The 18,491-nt window shown below is 38.3% G+C and overlaps 1 protein-coding gene across 1 annotated transcript in view; it reads left to right on the top strand.

Moving 5' to 3' along the window:
• The first annotated feature begins 202 nt into the window (after positions 1–202).
• LOC106092176 (lachesin) overlaps positions 203–18,491 on the top strand; it is a 318,974-nt gene continuing 300,685 nt past the window's right edge. Inside the window, exon 1 of the mRNA XM_059365183.1 lies at positions 203–265. Within this exon, the coding sequence (XP_059221166.1) occupies positions 217–265 (49 nt within the window). The 5' untranslated portion in view covers positions 203–216. The remainder of the gene's footprint in view (positions 266–18,491) is intronic.

The following is an 18,491-nucleotide window of genomic DNA, read 5'->3' as shown; positions in this document are numbered from 1 at the left end:
TGGCATCAAGGACAATTCTTGAAAGGAATTCTACAACACAAAGATTGTTTCAATGGAAGCGCTGGAAGTTACTCAAACATTCTCTTAAAATTAGATTATAATAAGAATCGAACGATACCAATTCAAATCACAGTTATCCTGTCCCGCAAGGCTAACATGGAATATCTCAAAGGCTTCGTGCGAGTGGTGCGACTACTGGGAATTGTTTTATACCTGATGGATTTCAAAATGGAATGGGGCCCACGTTTGCATGTACATGCTCAAGGTAAATACTCAAAATTTCGTTGATTCATATATTAAACAAGTGGAAGAAAAATGAGTTGGTTTACTCAAAAACGAGAATAGGATTTTAAATTGAATATGGAAGTCGAGGGATAAGTACTATTTTTCCCTCCTTCTTCCAGTGCCAAACAGTGAAAGCGCAAGTAAATTGTCTGGTAAGCATTCAAATCTGGACCGATCTGGGCCAAATTGAAGAACGATGTCGAAGGGCCTAACACAACTCACTGTCCTAAATTTTGGCGACATCGGACAATAAATGCGCCTTTTATGGGCCCAAGACCTTAAATCGAGAGATCGTTCTATATGGCAGGTTAGGCCAGTTGACATCATTCTTCAATTTGCCCCAGATCGGTCCAGATTTGGATATAGCTGCCATATAGACCGATTTCTCGATTGATGGTCTTGGGCCCATAAAAGGCGCGTTTATTGTCCGATTTTGACGAAATTTGGGACAGTGAGATGCTTTAGGCTTTTTGACAACTTTCTTCAATTTGGCCCAAATCGGTCTAGATTTGGATATAGCTGCCATATAGACCTATCTCTCGATTTAAGGTTTTGGGCACATCAAACGATTTCGCCGAAATTTGGGACATGGAGTTGTGTTAGGCTTTTCGACATCCGGGTCGTATTTGGTTCATATCGGTCTATATTTGGATATGGCCACCAAAAAGAGCAATATGCCTTAATGCCTTTTTACTTGTTGGGTATTTATTTGGGAATTTATAATATTGCAGATATCTTGGGTATAAACACATTTTCCAAACAATTTTTGATGATTTCGTATTCTTTGTATACAAACCTGACCTTTTGATCTCGTAAAAACGGATTTTAGTTATATATAACCGCTATATAGACCGATCTCCAGACTTAAAGTCTTAAGGCAATAAATTGGTAATTTTTCAACCGATTTCGATGAAGTTTGACACAGGAGTTTTGGCAGAACCCTACCCATTTCTCATGATGTCTGATTTAGTGGTGTTTTAGGGGGAGAGGTGGTCCCCTAGATACTTGGCCTTAAAAAATTTCAGCATCGTGCTCTTCTCTCAAAAACCATTTATTTAAACCACATATTGGCATTGGCATAAGAGGAGTTTACAGGATGAGGCGTCCCCCAAACACATGGCCCAGAAATAGCTTATCAAATTCGTTTTCTAATCTCAAATCTCAGAGCGGCAAAACGTGCCTCTTGGAAGCTTTTCTGCGACCAGGTCGATAACGTTAATGAAGCCGCCAAGATGAAAAAGTTTCTCTCAAAAACCCATGTGCAAACTGAAACGTAAGTAGACAACATGCGAGTGAGAGCCAAGGCATCGGAGGTCATGTTGAGGCTTTTGGAAAAAACACATTTTCCACAGGATACGACGGGAGTCACGGAGACAACGGAATCTTGGGAAAATGAGGTTGATTGAAGGCTTATCATTACAGAATCTATGGTAAAGGTAGTCGCATGGACGTGATGGAATATTTCCGGCCTAACTACAGAAGGAGACAGACTATCTGGTGCTCAATCTGGCCTGTATTTTCACAGCGTGCCAAGGTCTTTCATATATATTCCGAAAGCTTGGCAGGAAGCAAGGTTGGTTTTATACCCAAGCCCAGCAAGGCAAGTAATGCGACACCAAAGACCTGCAGGCCTATAAGCCTAACGTCCTTTCTACTCAAAACCATGGAACGCAATGCGGATACCATGATAAAAGGTGAGACATCCAGCGAACTGCTTAGATGCAAACCGCATGCCTATGTCATGTACACGAGGTTGTGCATAAAATAAAAGAATCCTTCGATGCCAAAACGTACACCCTGGCGGTATGCATTGACATTGAGGGGGCTTTTAACAATATTATGGTATATAAGCGGTCTTGATGAACACTTGCTAAGACGATTCAAAGTGATTTTGGCTGTGATCAATAACAAGAAGATGATAAATTTAAGCAAGTTTGGAGCGTATAATATTGACACAAACAACATTTTAACTGATTTATATTCGTGGAAAACTTAAACACCGACAGTACATAAAGTCTTAAATCACGGTACGAAAATCGTGGAATACAACATACTTACGTTAGGAGAACGTACAGAAGAAGCTCAGGAATCCCGATGTAGAGACCTTAAACAATTCCGGGTTTTCAATACCCGAAAGAGCAGCAAATTTAATCAAAACAAGTGAAAAGGCGTTAAGTTCAGCCGGGCCGAAATTTGGATACCCACCACCTCGGGTATATATGTAAACTACCTTTCGTCAAAATCCGGTGAAAAATGCATACCTTATGCCCCATAACAGCTATATCGAAACATGTTCCGATTTGGAACAAACACAACAAGTCATTGTTCAATTATGTATAACAAAATATATGTCTTTTAAGTAGCTACATCTAAAAATAAACCGATCTGAACCATATACGACACGGATGTCGAAAAGTCAAATTTCAGTGAAAGTCAGTGAGTCAAATTTCAGTGAAATCGGATTACAAATGCTCTCTTTATGGGACCAAGACTTAAAATCGAGATATTGGTCTATGTGGCAGCTATATCCAAATCTGGACCGATTTGGGTCAAGTTGCAGAAAAATGTCGAAGAGCCTAACACAACTCATTGTCCCAAATTTCGGCGTCATCGGACAATAAATGCGCCTTTTATGGGCCCAAAACCTAAAACCGACAGATCGGTCTATATGACAGCTATACCCAAATCTGGACCGATCTGTGCCATATTGCAGATGTATGTCAAGCAACTTAACTTAACTCACTGTCCCAAATTTCGGCTATATCCAAATCTGGACCGATCTGGCTCAAATTCCAGAAGGATGTCGAAGGGCCTAACGCAACTCACTGTTTCAAATTTCAGCAAAGTCGGATTGTAAATGTAGCTTTTATGGGCCTTATACCCTAAATCGGCGGATCGGTCTATATGGGGGCTATATCAAGATAAAGTCCGATATAGCCCATCTTCGAACTTAACCTGCTTATGGACAAAAAATAATCTGTGCAAAGTTTCAGCTCCATATCTATATTTAAAGACTATAGCGTGATTTCTACAGACAGACGGACAGACATGGCTAGATCGTCTTAGATTTTTACGCTGATCAAGAATATATATACTTTATAGGGTCGGAAATGGATATTTCGATGTGTTGCAAACGGAATGACAAAATGAATATACTCCCATCCTTCGGTGGTGGTTATAATTATGATTTGATTCATAAATTATTGTTATCGTCCGATCCGGTACTATTCAGCACCAGAACTAAACGGCTACTTAAAATATGTGAAGATATAGATATGAACGATACCAATACCATTCTCTTTAAAGAGCAAAGAAATTTTGATACTTCAGATTATTTGGTAGAGATTAATATAAAATATATAAATAATATAAAAGTAAAATGCTTTTTTATTGTTGAAGTAACTAATTTACACGCCGATGGGAAGTTTTTATACCCATCACCGAAGGATGGGGGTATATTCATTTTTTCATTCCGTTTGCAACACATCGAAATATCCATTTCCGACCCTATAAAATATATATATATTCTTGATCAGCGTAAAAATCTAAGACGGTCTAGACATGTCCGTCCGCCTGTCCGTCTGTCTGTTGAAATCACGCTACAGTCTTTAAAAATAGAGATATTGAGCTGAAATTTTGCACAGATTCTTTTTTTGTTCATAAGCAGGTTAAGTTCGAAGATGGGCTATATCCGACTATATCTTGATATAGCCCCCATATAGACCGATCCTCCGATTTAGGGTCTAAGGCCCATAAAAGCCACATTTATTATCCGATTTCGCTGAAATTTGGGACAGTGAGTTGTCGTAGGCCCTTCGACTTCCTTCGTTAAATTGGCCCAGATCGGTTCAGATTTGGATATAGCTGCCATATATCCTATTTTGATGAATTGCGGGAAAGTGAATTGTGTAAGGCCCATCGATTTATTTCGTTAATTTGGAACAGATCAGTCCAGATTTGGATATAGCTGGCATATAGATCGATCCTCCGATTTATGGTGTAAGGCCCATAAAAGCCACATTCATTATCCGATTTTGCTGAAATTTGGGACAGTGAGTTGTGTTAGACCCTTTGACATATTTCTTCAATTTGGTCCAGATCGGTTCAGATTTGGATATAGCTGCCATATAGACCGAATTCTGGATTTATGGTTTTGGGCCCATAAAATGCTCATTTATTGTCCGATATCGCCGAAATTTGGAACAGTGAGATTGGTTAGGCTCTTCGACGTCCTTCTTAAATTTTGGCCAGATCGGTACAGATTTGAATATAGCTCCCATATAGACCGATCTCTGGATTTAAGGTTTAGGGCCCATAAAAGAGGCATTTATTGTCCGATTTCGCCGAAATTTGGAACAGTGCTTTGTGTTAGGCTCTTCGACATGTTTATACAACTTGGCCCAAATCGGTCCAGATTTGGATATAGCTGCCATGTAGACCGATATCTCAATTTAAAGTCTTGGCCCCATAAAAGGCGCATTTATAATCCGATTTCACTGAAATTTGACACAGTGACTTATGTTCGGCTTTTCGACATCCGTGTCGTATATAGTTCAGATCGGTATGAGGTATATGAGTATAAGGTATGAAATTTTCACCGAATTTTGATGAAAGGTGGTTTACATATATACCCGAGGTGGTGGGTATCCAAAGTTCGGCCCGGCCGAACTTAACGCCTTTTTACTTGTTTCGTTATAAAACACATATTTTTATTCAAATTTGTTTAAACTTTTGTAGAAAACCTTTTTCTGGTCTAACACATTTATATTGCAAACCATGGGCAAATCGATCAATGTTTTGTAGTAGAAGTGATACAGGAAAAGAGTTTTTCACACACATGTGCAATTAAATGTGGCGTAGTACATGTTTTTTTAACAGTGAATATATCACGTCTTGAAAATCGACTTTTTTTAGTATTTTGGCTGCCATGGCCTCATTTATGGCTAGGTTATGGCGAGACATACCTTAATTTGTTGGAAACAACTTTAAGTAATCCCCGTGGAACTTTTTTTTTTTCAGTGTGAAACTTTTGAAATTATGAGTATTTTTCTAGAGTACTAAATCATGCATATCGATTTACTAAATCAAAAGTTATGACACCCTGTGTATTAAAGATATAGACCCACGGCAGTATTTTACTAAAAGCTTATGTCTTCCTCTACAAATGTCTAGTACATTTTGATCAACAAATAAAAGGTTGCAGACTTATTTCCAATTTTTTGCCATTTGGACTACTGCGTTTCGCTTTGAGGCAAGCCGTTCGGCATAAAAAAGGAAGCTCCTTATCATTGAGCTTAAACTATAATCGGAGTGCACTCATTGATATGAGAGAAGTATCCCCAGTTTCACTTTAACCAGTGTTGCGGTTCAACATTTGTTGAGTGTAGTAGGGATAGTCGTGCAGAGTTTGTGCCCAAATTTATCCTAATCCGCCTTTAGTTTATTTAACCGAGGGACCACTTCTGCAGTATTTTATCCAAGGCTGAAGCTAATATAACGATGATCACATAAGATCTGATACGATCCTTTCCTTTCTTATCCACGAACCATTACTCCATACACTCATGATTCCTGGATAGCAACCCCCTTAAATCTGCCGTCAGAAAGTATTTTATTGCCGCCGAAGCGGCATTACAATGGTAGAGATTTATTTGCAGAAACCGGACTATAGTCAGAATTCGGAATTTCCGCCACTGTTGCGTTAGCAATTGCCCATGCCCATCCATGAGCAGTTGAGAAGGCAGTGGAACCACTGTCTCTAAGGAAACTATGTATTGTAACAACACATTCTACTAGTATTAATGTGAACACCCTTTATTTCAGCATATATGTATTCCGTATGTTACTAAGTCAATCAGCTGAATTACCGTACGATTAGAAATTATACTAATTTCGTCATTCTGTTTGTAACTACTCGAAATATTCGTCTGAGACCCCATAAAGTATATATATTCTTGATCGTCGTGACATTTTATGTCGATCTAGCCATGTCCGTCCGTCCGTCTGTCTGTCGAAAGCACGCTAACTTCCGAAGGAGTAAAGCTAGCCGCTTGAAATTTTGCACAAATACTTCCAATTAGTGTAGTTCGGTTGGTATTGTAAATGGGCCATATCGATCCATGTTTTGATATAGCTGCCATATAAACCGATATTGGGTCTTGACTTCTTGAGCCTCTAGAGTGCGCAATTCTTATCCGATTGGGATGAAATTTTGCACGACGTGTTTCGTTATGATATCCAACAATTGTGCCAAGTATGGTTCAAATCGATCCATAACCTGATATAGCTGTCATATAAACCGATCTTGGGTCTTGAATTCTAGAGCCTTTAGAGGGCGCAATTCTTATCCGATTTGAATGAATTTTGGCACGACGTGTTTTGTCATGATAGCCAACAACTGTGCCAAGTATAGTTCAAATCGGTCCATAACCTGCTATAGCTGCCATATAAACCGATCTTGGGTCTTGACTTCTTGAGCTTCTAGAGGGCGCAATTCTTATCCGATTTGAACGAATTTTGGCACGACGTGTTTTGTTATGATATCCAACAACTGTGCCAAGTATAGTTTAAATCGGTTCATAACATGATAAAGCTGTCATATAAACCGATCTGGGATGTTGACTTCTTGAGCCTGTAGAGGTCGCAATTATTATCCGATTTGCCTGAAATTTTGTACGACGGATTCTCTAATGACCATCAACATACGTGTTTATTATGGTCTGAATTGGTCAATAGCCCGATACAACTTCCAAATAAATCGATCTCTCTATTTTACTTGTTGAGTCCCCAAAGGGCGCAATTCTTATTCGAATTGGCTGACATTTTACACAGGACTCCAACATATAATTTAATTGTGGTCCAAACCGGACCATATCTTGATATCGCTCTAATAGCAGAGCAAATCTTTTCTTATATCCTGTTTTGCATATGAAGAGATGCCGGGAAAAGAACTCGACAAATGCGTATCCATAGTGGATAGTGAGATTCGGCCCGGCCGAACTTAGCACGCTTGCAAAACAGGATATAAGAAAAGATTTGCTCTGCTATTAGAGCGGTATCAAGATATGGTCCGGTTTGGACAACAATTAAATTATATGTTGGAGACCTGTGTAAAATATCAGCCAATTTCAGGCAAATCGGATAATAATTGCGACCTCTAGAGGCTCAAGAAGTCAAGATCCCAGATCGGTTTATATGGCAGCTATATCAGGTTATGAACCGACTTGTACTTCATTTGACATAGTTATTGAAAGTAACAATAAAAAACGTCTTGCGAAATTTCAGCCAAATCGGATAGAAATTACGCCCTCTAGAAGCTCAAGAAGTCAACTCCCCAGATCTGTTCATATGACAGCTATGTCAGGTTATGAACCATATTATATGGCAGCTATATCAGGTTTTGAACCGATTTGAACCATACTTGGGGCAGTTGTTGGATATCATAACAAAACACGTCGTGCAAAATTTCATTCCAATCCGATAAGAATTGCGCACTCTACAGGCTCAAGAAGTCAAGACCCAAGATCGGTTTATATGGCAGCTATATCAGGTTATAAACCGATTTGAACCATACTTGGCACAGTTGTTAGATATCATAATAAAACACGTCGTGCGAAATTTCATCCCAATCGGATAAAAATTGCGCACTCTAGAGGCTCAAGAAGTCAAAACCCAAGATCGGTTTATATGGCAGCTATATCAAAACATGGACCGATATGGCCCATTTACAATACCAACTGACCTACACTAATAAGAAGTATTTGTGCAAAATTTCAAGCGGCTTGCTTTACTCCTTCGGAAGTTAGCGTGCTTTCGACAGACAGACGGACGGACGGACGGACGGACGGACAGACGGACGGACATGGCTAGATCGACATAAAATTTCACGACGATCAAGAATATATATACTTTATGGGGTCTCAGACGAATATTTCGAGTAGTTACAATCAGAATGACGAAATTAGTATACCCCCCATCTTATGGTGGAGGGTATAAAAATTATAAGATAAGTGCTTAGTTTGTTTATAACATTTTTGTAAAAGTGCTGTTGCCTATGGGCATTATTGGTCAAGTGTGGTAATTTCTGAACAGTGTACATTTCTTTATGTATAAAAACATATTTAGATGCGTCCAAAAGGTTTAACCCAGGCAAAAATTGCTAATTTTGACTGGGAAGATTCTGAGGATGAGGAAAATGAAGAAGAAGAGGAAAAAACTGTAAATTTCGAAAACATCATCGAAGAAATGCTAAAAAATGTGATTGATAGTGGCGAAAATATGGAAGTTAATCTATTTGAGGAATCAATTAGCCGTGAAAATGACGGAGCAGGATCTGAAAATATAGAGGTTTTACAGGAGATGATGGAGAAAATTGATTTGCAAAGTTTGAGGTGGAGGAGTCAGGAGTTTACGGATTGTAATACCACTTGGAAAAGCGAAGTGCTCAGCAATGAATTGAAACAACCAATCGAACATTTCTTCCAGTTCTTTACAGATGAAGTTTGGCAGAAGATTTGTGGCGAGACAAATTTGTATGCGGTTCAAAGTAATGGAACTGAACTAAAATGTAATGTGTCTGGAATAAAAAGATATGTTGGTATATTGCTACACCTTGCTGTAGTCAATATTCCAACATATCGAATGCATGGGCAGAAAATTTTAAATTGGCGGTAGTTGGAAATGCATTGCTAAGACATATATTTGAAATATTAAACAATTTTTACATTTTAACAATAATGATGTTCAACCTGAAAAGGGTCAACCAGGGTATGATACATTATACAAAGTTCGCCCTTTGCTGAATTTTATAAAGAGCAAATTCAATTAAATTCCTCAAGAAGAATACCAAAGCACGGATGAGGAAATGATTGCATATAAGGGTAATTAATTTAATGTGGTTATATATATATATATATATATCTTTCTTTCTAATCCAGAAATATATATTTTAATAGGTCAATACAGTTTGAAACAATATCTGCCAAACAAGCCCCACAAGTGGGGATTCAAAATATTCACTAGAGTTGGTGTATCGGGCATAATGTATGACTTTACTCTCTACATTGGTGAAGGAACTTGAGAGTCTTTTGGTATGGGAATATCATTAGATATTGTTTTAGCTTTAGCATCCAATATTCCGACGAACCAAAACTTCAAATTATTTTTTGATAATTGGTTTACGTCAATAAGCTTGATGATTGCGCTACGTCAACGAGGAATAAAAACGAGGAGCAAAAGGTAGATGCAGGCTATGCCCCACTGGTTATCCCCGCTCCAAGTGTAGTAAATGCAACGTATATTTGTGCTGTAATCCACAAAAAAATTGTTTTGTATCTTTTCATACTTGAATTTCAATAAAAAAATTTAAAAAAATACATGTTTTCTTGAAATTTACTGATATTGCCCAATGTTGCCCATAGGCAACATCCCGTAAGTGATGAACCAGGGTTCCAAGGACTTTGAATTTTTTATCAGTTCATGTGTGAGTCAAGACTAACATATAAAGCGTATAAAAAAAATTTAGGCCCGTGCATTTTAATTCGGGCATGAGAGGGTTAAAGATATGTTTGTAAGAATAGAATTCGTACCGTTATGTGAAATAAGTATATAAGGACGATGAATTGAAAATAAAGAAAATAAATCAAACAGAGCCTGAACTGGCTTTACAGCTTCTTAACTTATTTGTAAAGACAACTTATTGTGCCTGCAAAGTACAAACACCATTTTTGAGCCGTTGGCGTTTGTAAGCACCGGCGAATTAATCAGGAAGGCGTTACCATACTTACACACCACACACAACAAAAGAGTGCAGACAAACCCTACATGGCGATCCTGCCAAACTCGGCCACAACAACAACTAGAGGTTCCCAAACAACAAGTATCACTGCAACGACCCAAGGTCCAAGAAGATTAACGCGGAGTTGGTTAAAAAAGTGGTACTTAACGCCTTTTTACTTGTTTCGTTATAAAACACATATTTTTATTCAAATTTGTTTAGACTTTTGTAGAAAACCTTTTTCTGGTCTAACACATTTATATTGCAAACCATGGGCAAATCGATCAATGTTTTGTAGTAGAAGTGATACAGGAAAAGAGTTTTTCACACACATGTGCAATAAAATGTGGCGTAGTACATGTTTTTTTAACAGTGAATATATCACGTCTTGAAAATCGACTTTTTTTAGTATTTTGGCTGCCATGGTCTCATTTATGGCTAGGTTATGGCGAGACATACCTTAAATTGTTGGAAACAACTTTAAGTAATTCCCGTGGAATTTTTTTTTCAGTGTGAAACTTTTGAAATTATGAGTAATTTTCTAGAGTACTAAATCATGCATATCGATTCACTAAATCAAAAGTTATAACACCCTGTGTATTAAAGATATAGACCCACGGCAGTATTTTACTAAAAGCTTATGTCTTCCTCTACAAATCAAAATGTTCTGATCAACAAATAAAAGGTTCCAGATGCAATTTTTTGCCATTTGGACTACTGCGTTTCGCTTTGAGGCAAGCCGTTCGGACTCGGCATAAAAAAGGAAGCCCCTTATCATTGAGCTTAAACTATAATCGGAGTGCACTCATTGATATGAGAGAAGTATCCCCAGTTTCACTTTAACCAGTGTTGCGGTTCAACATTTTTTGAGTGTAGTAGGGATAGTCGTGCAGAGTTTGTGCCCAAATTTATCCTAATCCGCCTTTCGTTTATTTAATGCCCATCCATTGGGCATGGGCAATTGGTGATGTAATAACCATTGTGACATCACCCAAAATGCAACCCTATATAGCGGTTATTTTGTTCGCAGTTAAGTTATGTCTTTTAAATCTTAAAGTATTGAAATATAAATGGAGAAACTTGTATAAATGAACTAGAACAAGTAAGAGCGTGCTAAGTTCGGCCGGGACGAATCTTATATACCCTCCACCATGGTCGCATCTGTCGAGTTCTTTGCGCATTATCTGTTTTTAGGCAAACAAAGTATAATGAATAAGGACGGAGGAGCAGCTATATCAAGTTATAGTCCGATTCGGGGCTCAAGAAGCGAAATCGGGAGATCGGTTTATATGGGAGCTGTATCAAGCTAAAGATCGATTCTGACCATATTGCACACGTATGGAGGAGCCGTTGTACAAAATTTGTGCCAAAACGGATGAGAATTGCGTTCTCTAGAGGCTCAAGAAGTCAAGACCCAAAATCGGTTTATATGGCAGCTTTATCAGGTTATGGACCGATTAGGACTATATTTCGCACAGTTTTTGGAAGTGATATGATATGGAACAAAATTTTCCTTGGAATATTTATTTTCGACAATTAAAGAAGTAAAATACCATGCTACGAAAATAATATATCGCTTGACTAACAGTTTAACAATATAATTGCTTTTATCTGAATCCTATTTGATCTTTATTGGTCTACGAATTTAAGTTTGGATGTAAGTTATACTCCATTCTTAAAATACTTAAATTCAGCCCGATATTCTCATGATGTCTGATTTAGTGGTGTTTTAGGGGGAGAGGCGGTCCCCCAGATACTTGGCTCTGAAAAAATATCAGCATCGGGCTTTTCTCTCAAAAAGCGTTTATTTAAACCCCATATTGCCATTGGCTTAAGAGAAGTTTACAGGATGAGGCATCCCCCAAACACATGCCCCCAAAATAGGTTATCAAATTCGTTTTCCAATCTCAAATACCTTTTATTTGAGCCACATATTGGCATGGTTGAAAAAATTTTTTTCTTTGGGGGTGTTTTGGGAAAGGGGTGATGCCCTAAATACATGGTCCTACATTTGGATATTAAATTCGCATTCTTCTCCCAAAAACCTTTATTTGAGACCCATATTGCGATGGTCACTAAAAAATTGCTGTTTGTGGGGTATTTTGGGTATCAATTCTTGTGAAAATGGGTATGAATTCTTGCTCTAACCCCCAATACCTTTCATTTAAGCTCCACATTGACATGGTGGGTAAATATGCCCTTTTTAGGGGTGTTTTGGCGATTGGGGTGGTCCCCCAAACATTAAGCCCGGAAAATATATCAGCAACGTGCCCTATTCTCATATATCTATATATCATTTATTTGAACCCCATATTGCCATTGCCCTCAAAATTGGATATCAAATTCGTTTTCTAATCTCATTAAAACTCCTTATTCCAAAAGTCAGCAAATATGTCCGGTTTGGGGTATTGGCCCTAAAAACTATGAATATTTTGTTCCACTCTCTTTAAGACCCAAATTGTCTTGGTGAGCAAATACGTCCTATTTGGGGGTTTTTATGGTGGTGGGACGTCCGCTAAACAGTTGGCCCCTAATGTTGATATCAGATCGTAGTCTACTCCCACATACTTTTAATTTGAGCCCCATAATTTCATAGTCGGCAAACATAACCGGCTTGGGGGTGTTTTGGGGGATGGGCGGCCACTCAGTGAGTTGGACTTGAAAATATATATCGGATTCGTGTTCCACTTTAAAAACCCTCTTATTTGAGCCTCATATTGCAATAGTCAGAAAATACCTACTATTTGGGTGGTGTTGTGGGGGTGGGGTGGCCCCATGGACACTTTTCCCAAATATTGATATCAAATTCGTGCTTTACTCCCAAAGACCTTTCATTTGAGCCCCATATTGCTATGGTCGTAAATTTGTCCCCTTTGGGGATGTTTTTGGTGAGAGGCGGCCCCCAAACACTTGGTCCCATATTTGGATATCAGATTCGTATTCTACATTCAAATACCTTTTATTTAAGGTAAGTCCTGGTTGGGGGGGTGTTGTGGGAAAGGGGTGGACCCCCAGAAACGTGGTCCCACATTTGGATATCAGATTGGTATTCTACTCGCAAATACCTTCCATTTGAGTCCTATATTGCCATTGTCGGTAAATATGTTCAATTTTGGGGTGTTTTGAGGCTTGGGGTGCTCCCCCTATCACTTGGTCCGACAATTGGATATCAGATACGTTTTCTTATCCTAAATACCTTTCATTTGAGTCCCATATTGTCGTGATTGGTCTTATATGTGTTTGGTAGGTTTGAGGGTGGGGCAGCCCCCCTAGGTACCCCATTCGAAATTTGGAAACCAAATTTTTATTTTTATGGTACTATATGAGAGCACACAAAATTTCGCTTAAATTGCACCACCCATCTCCGAGATCTGGCGTTTCTGAAAATTAGGGTAAGGGGAAGGGTCCGCCTCCCTTCAGATATCAAAAAATGTAGTACCCTATTTTCACCACGGGATCATTATGCACCATCTGTGAAAATTTCAAGAAAATCGGTTCAGCCGTTTCTGAGTCTATAAGGAACACACATACATACAAACAAACAAATCTACAAACAAACACAAATTGATTTTTATATATAAGATGGGGTCTTAGACGCATATTTCGAGGTGTTACAAACAGAATGACGAAATTCGTACACCCCCATCCTATGTTAGATGGTATGAAAACTAAAAGTACATTTAAAGTAAAGTTATTTTCAAAAAATGTGTTGTTGAGAAATTGGAAAGGTAAGAAGAGTTGGTAAATGCGGTGAATCAATATCAATGTGAAAATTAATCTCCAGCGATACCCTGTCCAAACACGATTGAAAGAAACCTGCGATAGAGAAGAAGATAGGGTTTCAAGACCCTATCTTTACGGACGAAAGTTGATAGTGGTCAGTGATCACCGGCCGTTAGTGAAGCTTGTTCCCATCGGAATCCGTCCTTTAAGTTGACTAGGATTCGTATCGACTTGTGTGACTACGACTTTGGGATGGTTTAACAAAACTTAAATTTTTATTACAGAAAAGACCAACGATAGAGTTTGGCAAAGATATAATAACAGCAATAATCCAATGAGCACGGAATTGGATTTGGAGAAGATGTTAGCAGAAACGCATAAAAAAGGGAATAAGAGAATTAAAACTTAACAAGATTGATGATATATTTAAATCCATGGCCTGGAAGAATTCAAAACCAAATTACAGAAAGAAAAATATACAAAATTTTGAATAATTTTATACCAAGACCCTAAGAGGACTAACTGCAAAGACACACTGTTAAAGCTGATATCAGAATATCATGACTCGACCCATGAGACCCAGGAGTCAGAACAAGTAAAAGCGTGCTAAGTTCGCCCCGGGCCGAATCTTATATACCCTCCACCATAGATCGCATTTGTCGAGTTCTTTTCCCGATATCTCTTTTAAGTCAAACAGGGGATAAAAGAAAAGAATTGATATAATATTGGAGCTATATCAAGTTATGGTCCGATTCGGACCATAATTAATTTTATTGTTGAAGAGTAGAAGTAATTGTGTACAATTTCAGCCAATTCGAGTAAGAATTGCGCCCTTAGGGGGCTCAAGAAGTAAAATAGAGAGATCGGTGTATATAGGAGCTGTATCGGGTTATAGACCGATTCAGACAACATTTATCACGTATGTTGAAGGTCATGAGATAATAATTACGCCATGATAAAATATTTCATGCAAAATTTCAGCGATATCGGATAAGAATTGTGCCATCTAGTGGCTCAAGAAGACAAGACCAAAGATCGTTTTATATGGCAGCTATATCAAAACATGACCCGATATAGCCCATTTACAATCCCACCCGACGTACACAAATAAGAAGTATTTGTGCAAAATTTTTAGCGGCTAGCTTTACTCCTTCAAAAGTAAGCGTGCTTTCAATCGATCTACTTACAATGTCATGACCATCAAGAATATTTATACTTTATGGGGTCTAAGACGAATATTTCGAGGAGTCACAAACAGAATGACGAAATTAGTATACCCCCATCCTTGAGCCTCTAGAGGTCGCAATTATCATCCGATTTGCCTGAAATTTTTACGACGGATCCTCTCATGACCATCAGTTCAGGCCATCATAAACATGTATTATTATGGCCTGAACCGGTCTATAGCCCGATACAGCTCCCATATAAATCGATCTCTCTATTTTGCTTCTTGAGCCCCCAAAGGGCGCAATTCTTATTCGCATTGACATTGACATTTTTCGCAGGTCTCCAACACATACTTTAATTGTGGTCCAAACCGGACCATATCTTGATATCGCCTTTTTTTGCCTATGAAGAGATGCCGGGAAAAGAACTCCTCAAATGCGATCCATGGTGGAGGGTATATAAGATTCGGCACGCCCGAACTTAACACGCTTTTAGTTGTTAAACATCAAAAGTACCCCCGCGAGTCTTTTAGCACTTCTTCGACAAAAAACATATTTTATTATATGTATGCGAAAAGCAAGAAGCGAGAATTTAAATTCTAGGTTTGACTTTGGCATTACCTATCGCAAACTTGCAAATATACCCCTGAAAATTCCGTTAAGGAACAGCGGGGAAACTTCTCTCATATCAATGAGTGCTGCCCAATAAAAGTTTAAGCTCAACGAAAGAAATCGCGTTTTCATTGCTGAGTTTCTGCAACGCGACAGATAGAAAATGTGTCGGCAGCAGTAGTGGAGGATTACCACCGGTGAAATTTGTTCCGATGTTCTTATCGGGATTTGAACCAAGGCGTTCAGCGTCTAAGATGGATATCCTTACCTTTAAGCTGCGGTCATGCAGGCATCAATGTCGGCAGTGCATCCGGCAGGATTCCTGGTTATCGAGCTGATTTTCGAACATGTATCCACCCATAAAAATGAGCTGCGAATAGAGAATGAACATCTTTACTCTGCGTTTTGCGTCGGCGGAATGTGTTGATGCCGTCAAACAGCTCGTCAGAGGTATCCACGCTACCTGGTAGGGCGCAAAGCTGGACCTGGTGAGAAATATGGATATCGCCCAACTCACAAGACGACGGTCTACATCAAGGGATGGGGCAGAAAATTTGCGACGGAACGCATGTTGGGATTCTTGGGCAAGCAAAACCAAAATTTAGATGCAGAGAAGTGGGAGATCTTCCAAATCTCTTCTTCCTGACGGAGAAGAGATTTGAACCCGTCTGCTACGATGTTATAATACTTCTAAGGGGTAAGGATCCGAACCAGGTTGGGTGTATATGGGGCTATGTCGAAACATGGATCTTTGGGGACATGTTAGGAAAAGATATAGCAGGGTCTAATGCTTCTCATTATTTCTTATTTAAAAGAAAGGAGTGTGATTCGGAGATCGGTATATATGGGAGCTATATCAAGATATAGTCCGGAGACTAGGCTACAACAAGGAGGTTCTGTATCAATGAGCTTGAATCAGATTTCACTCATAGATATGAGAAAAATATCCCCGTGTTTTTTAAAGGAATTTTCGTGGGCAATGTACAATGTTATGTGTTCGAACGTAAATTTGTAAAGTGGCTCCAAAGAAAACCTTTTTAACTTGTTTTTAATACCAATTCGCCAACCCCATTTTTCATCAGTGAATTGAATTCTCAAACAAGGTAATGACTGAGGTATGTCGTTTGTTGGATATTAAACAAGTATTTAGTACTCTTTATCACCACGAGACACTTAGATCGGCAGAGCGAAATCATAGGGTGCTTAATGAATTTCTGCTGAATTTTTCAAAAGATGATGAATGGGACGCTTGGATACCGGTTTTTGCATTTGCCTACAATACTACACGCCATGTCGGCACAAACTATACTCTTAACGAGTAAGTTTTTGGTAAATTGCTATATATACCCAATGATAAAATAAAATAAAAATACGAAATTTTATATTATCGAAGATTGTTCCAATGAAATGAAGCACAGTCTACGGCTTTCTATAATAAAATCTAAAGAATATTTAGAAAAATCAAAATAGGAAAGACTAAATAAAACCGAAAATTCAAATACTCTTAAATAAATAAAGGTGATTCGGTATTCCTAATAAACTTCAGAATAGTCTATATTGGAATCATGAATCGTCTTACAAACGAAAAACGCTTGCAAATCATTGAAATTTATTATCAAAATAAGTGCTCTGTTAAGAAAATTCATCGCGCGCTTCCTCCATTGCGCGACGAAGCTCATTTTTGGCTCAATAGGTACGTAAATAAGCAGAATTATCGATTTTGAAATAAAGATCAGCCAGAAACATTGCAAGAGCTACCAATGCATGCAGAAAAAATCACAGTTTGGTGCGGTTTTTGGGCTAGTGGCATCATTGGACCGTACTTCTTCGAAGATGATGCGAATCGTAACGTAACTGAATGGTGAGCGCTACCGTGAGATGATATCCAACTTTTTTTCCCAAAATGTGGTTTCAACATGACGGTGCCACTTGTCCACAGCACGTGTAACAATGGACTTATTGAGAGACGAGTTCGGTGAAAATTTTATTTTACGTTCGGGACCGTTCTATTGTCCGCCTAGATAGTGCGAGTAACTCCTTCAGACTATTTTTTGTTGGACTATGTATAAGCTCATGCCTATACAAATAAGCCTGCATGAAATAGTCTTCAAACTATAAATTATATGGACCGTATTATCGGTTTAAATAAAGATTTCATGAATTTTTCCGAATTTTATGTGTTTTTTGAAAAACTTTCCTATAGCTCTTAAAAAATTACCCTTTAGAAAGAAGAATCAATCACGGTATTAAGGTACAATACATACAGTGTATTTAGTACGCTGATAGATGTAAATGGAATCGAAACTGAATTAATTTGAAAGTAAGACCCTCTTAAATTTAAAAATTTTAATATTGTTTTATAAACCCCTTTTGATTTGAGAATGTTTGAAATGGGAGAGCTTCTGTTTCGAATTGAATTTTAAAAATATTTTTATACCCTCCATAGGATGGGGGGTATACTAATTTAGTCATTCTGTTTGTAACTACTCGAAATATTCGTCTAAGACCCCATAAAGTATATATATTCTTGACCGACGCGACATTTTATGTCGATCTAGCCATGTCCGTCCGTCCGTCCGTCTGTCTGTCGGACGGACGGACGGACATGCCAAATTTTAGACCTTTAGGTCTAAAATTTGGCATGTATATGCAACCAAAAAATATATGATGGATGGCCAAATGATCTATTTACCATTCTCACGTATTATACCATTTTATACTTTCTTCATAGATGGAGTTATGGGTCTGAAATTTGGCATGTAGGTACAACCAAGAAATATATGATAGGTGACTAAATGAACTATTAGAAGTTCATACATTTTGGTACCAATTAGTCCGTTTTTTACCGATGGAGCTAGAGGTCAGAAATTTGGCATGCAGGTACAACTATCAAAAATATTATGAGTGTCTAAATAAACTTTTCCCAACTC

This window comes from Stomoxys calcitrans, chromosome 3 (genome assembly GCF_963082655.1).
Source record: "Stomoxys calcitrans chromosome 3, idStoCalc2.1, whole genome shotgun sequence".
Lineage (NCBI taxonomy): Eukaryota > Metazoa > Arthropoda > Insecta > Diptera > Muscidae > Stomoxys > Stomoxys calcitrans.
The sequence above is the reverse complement of the archived record's forward strand: the minus strand, read 5'-3'. Positions and strand labels throughout refer to the sequence as shown.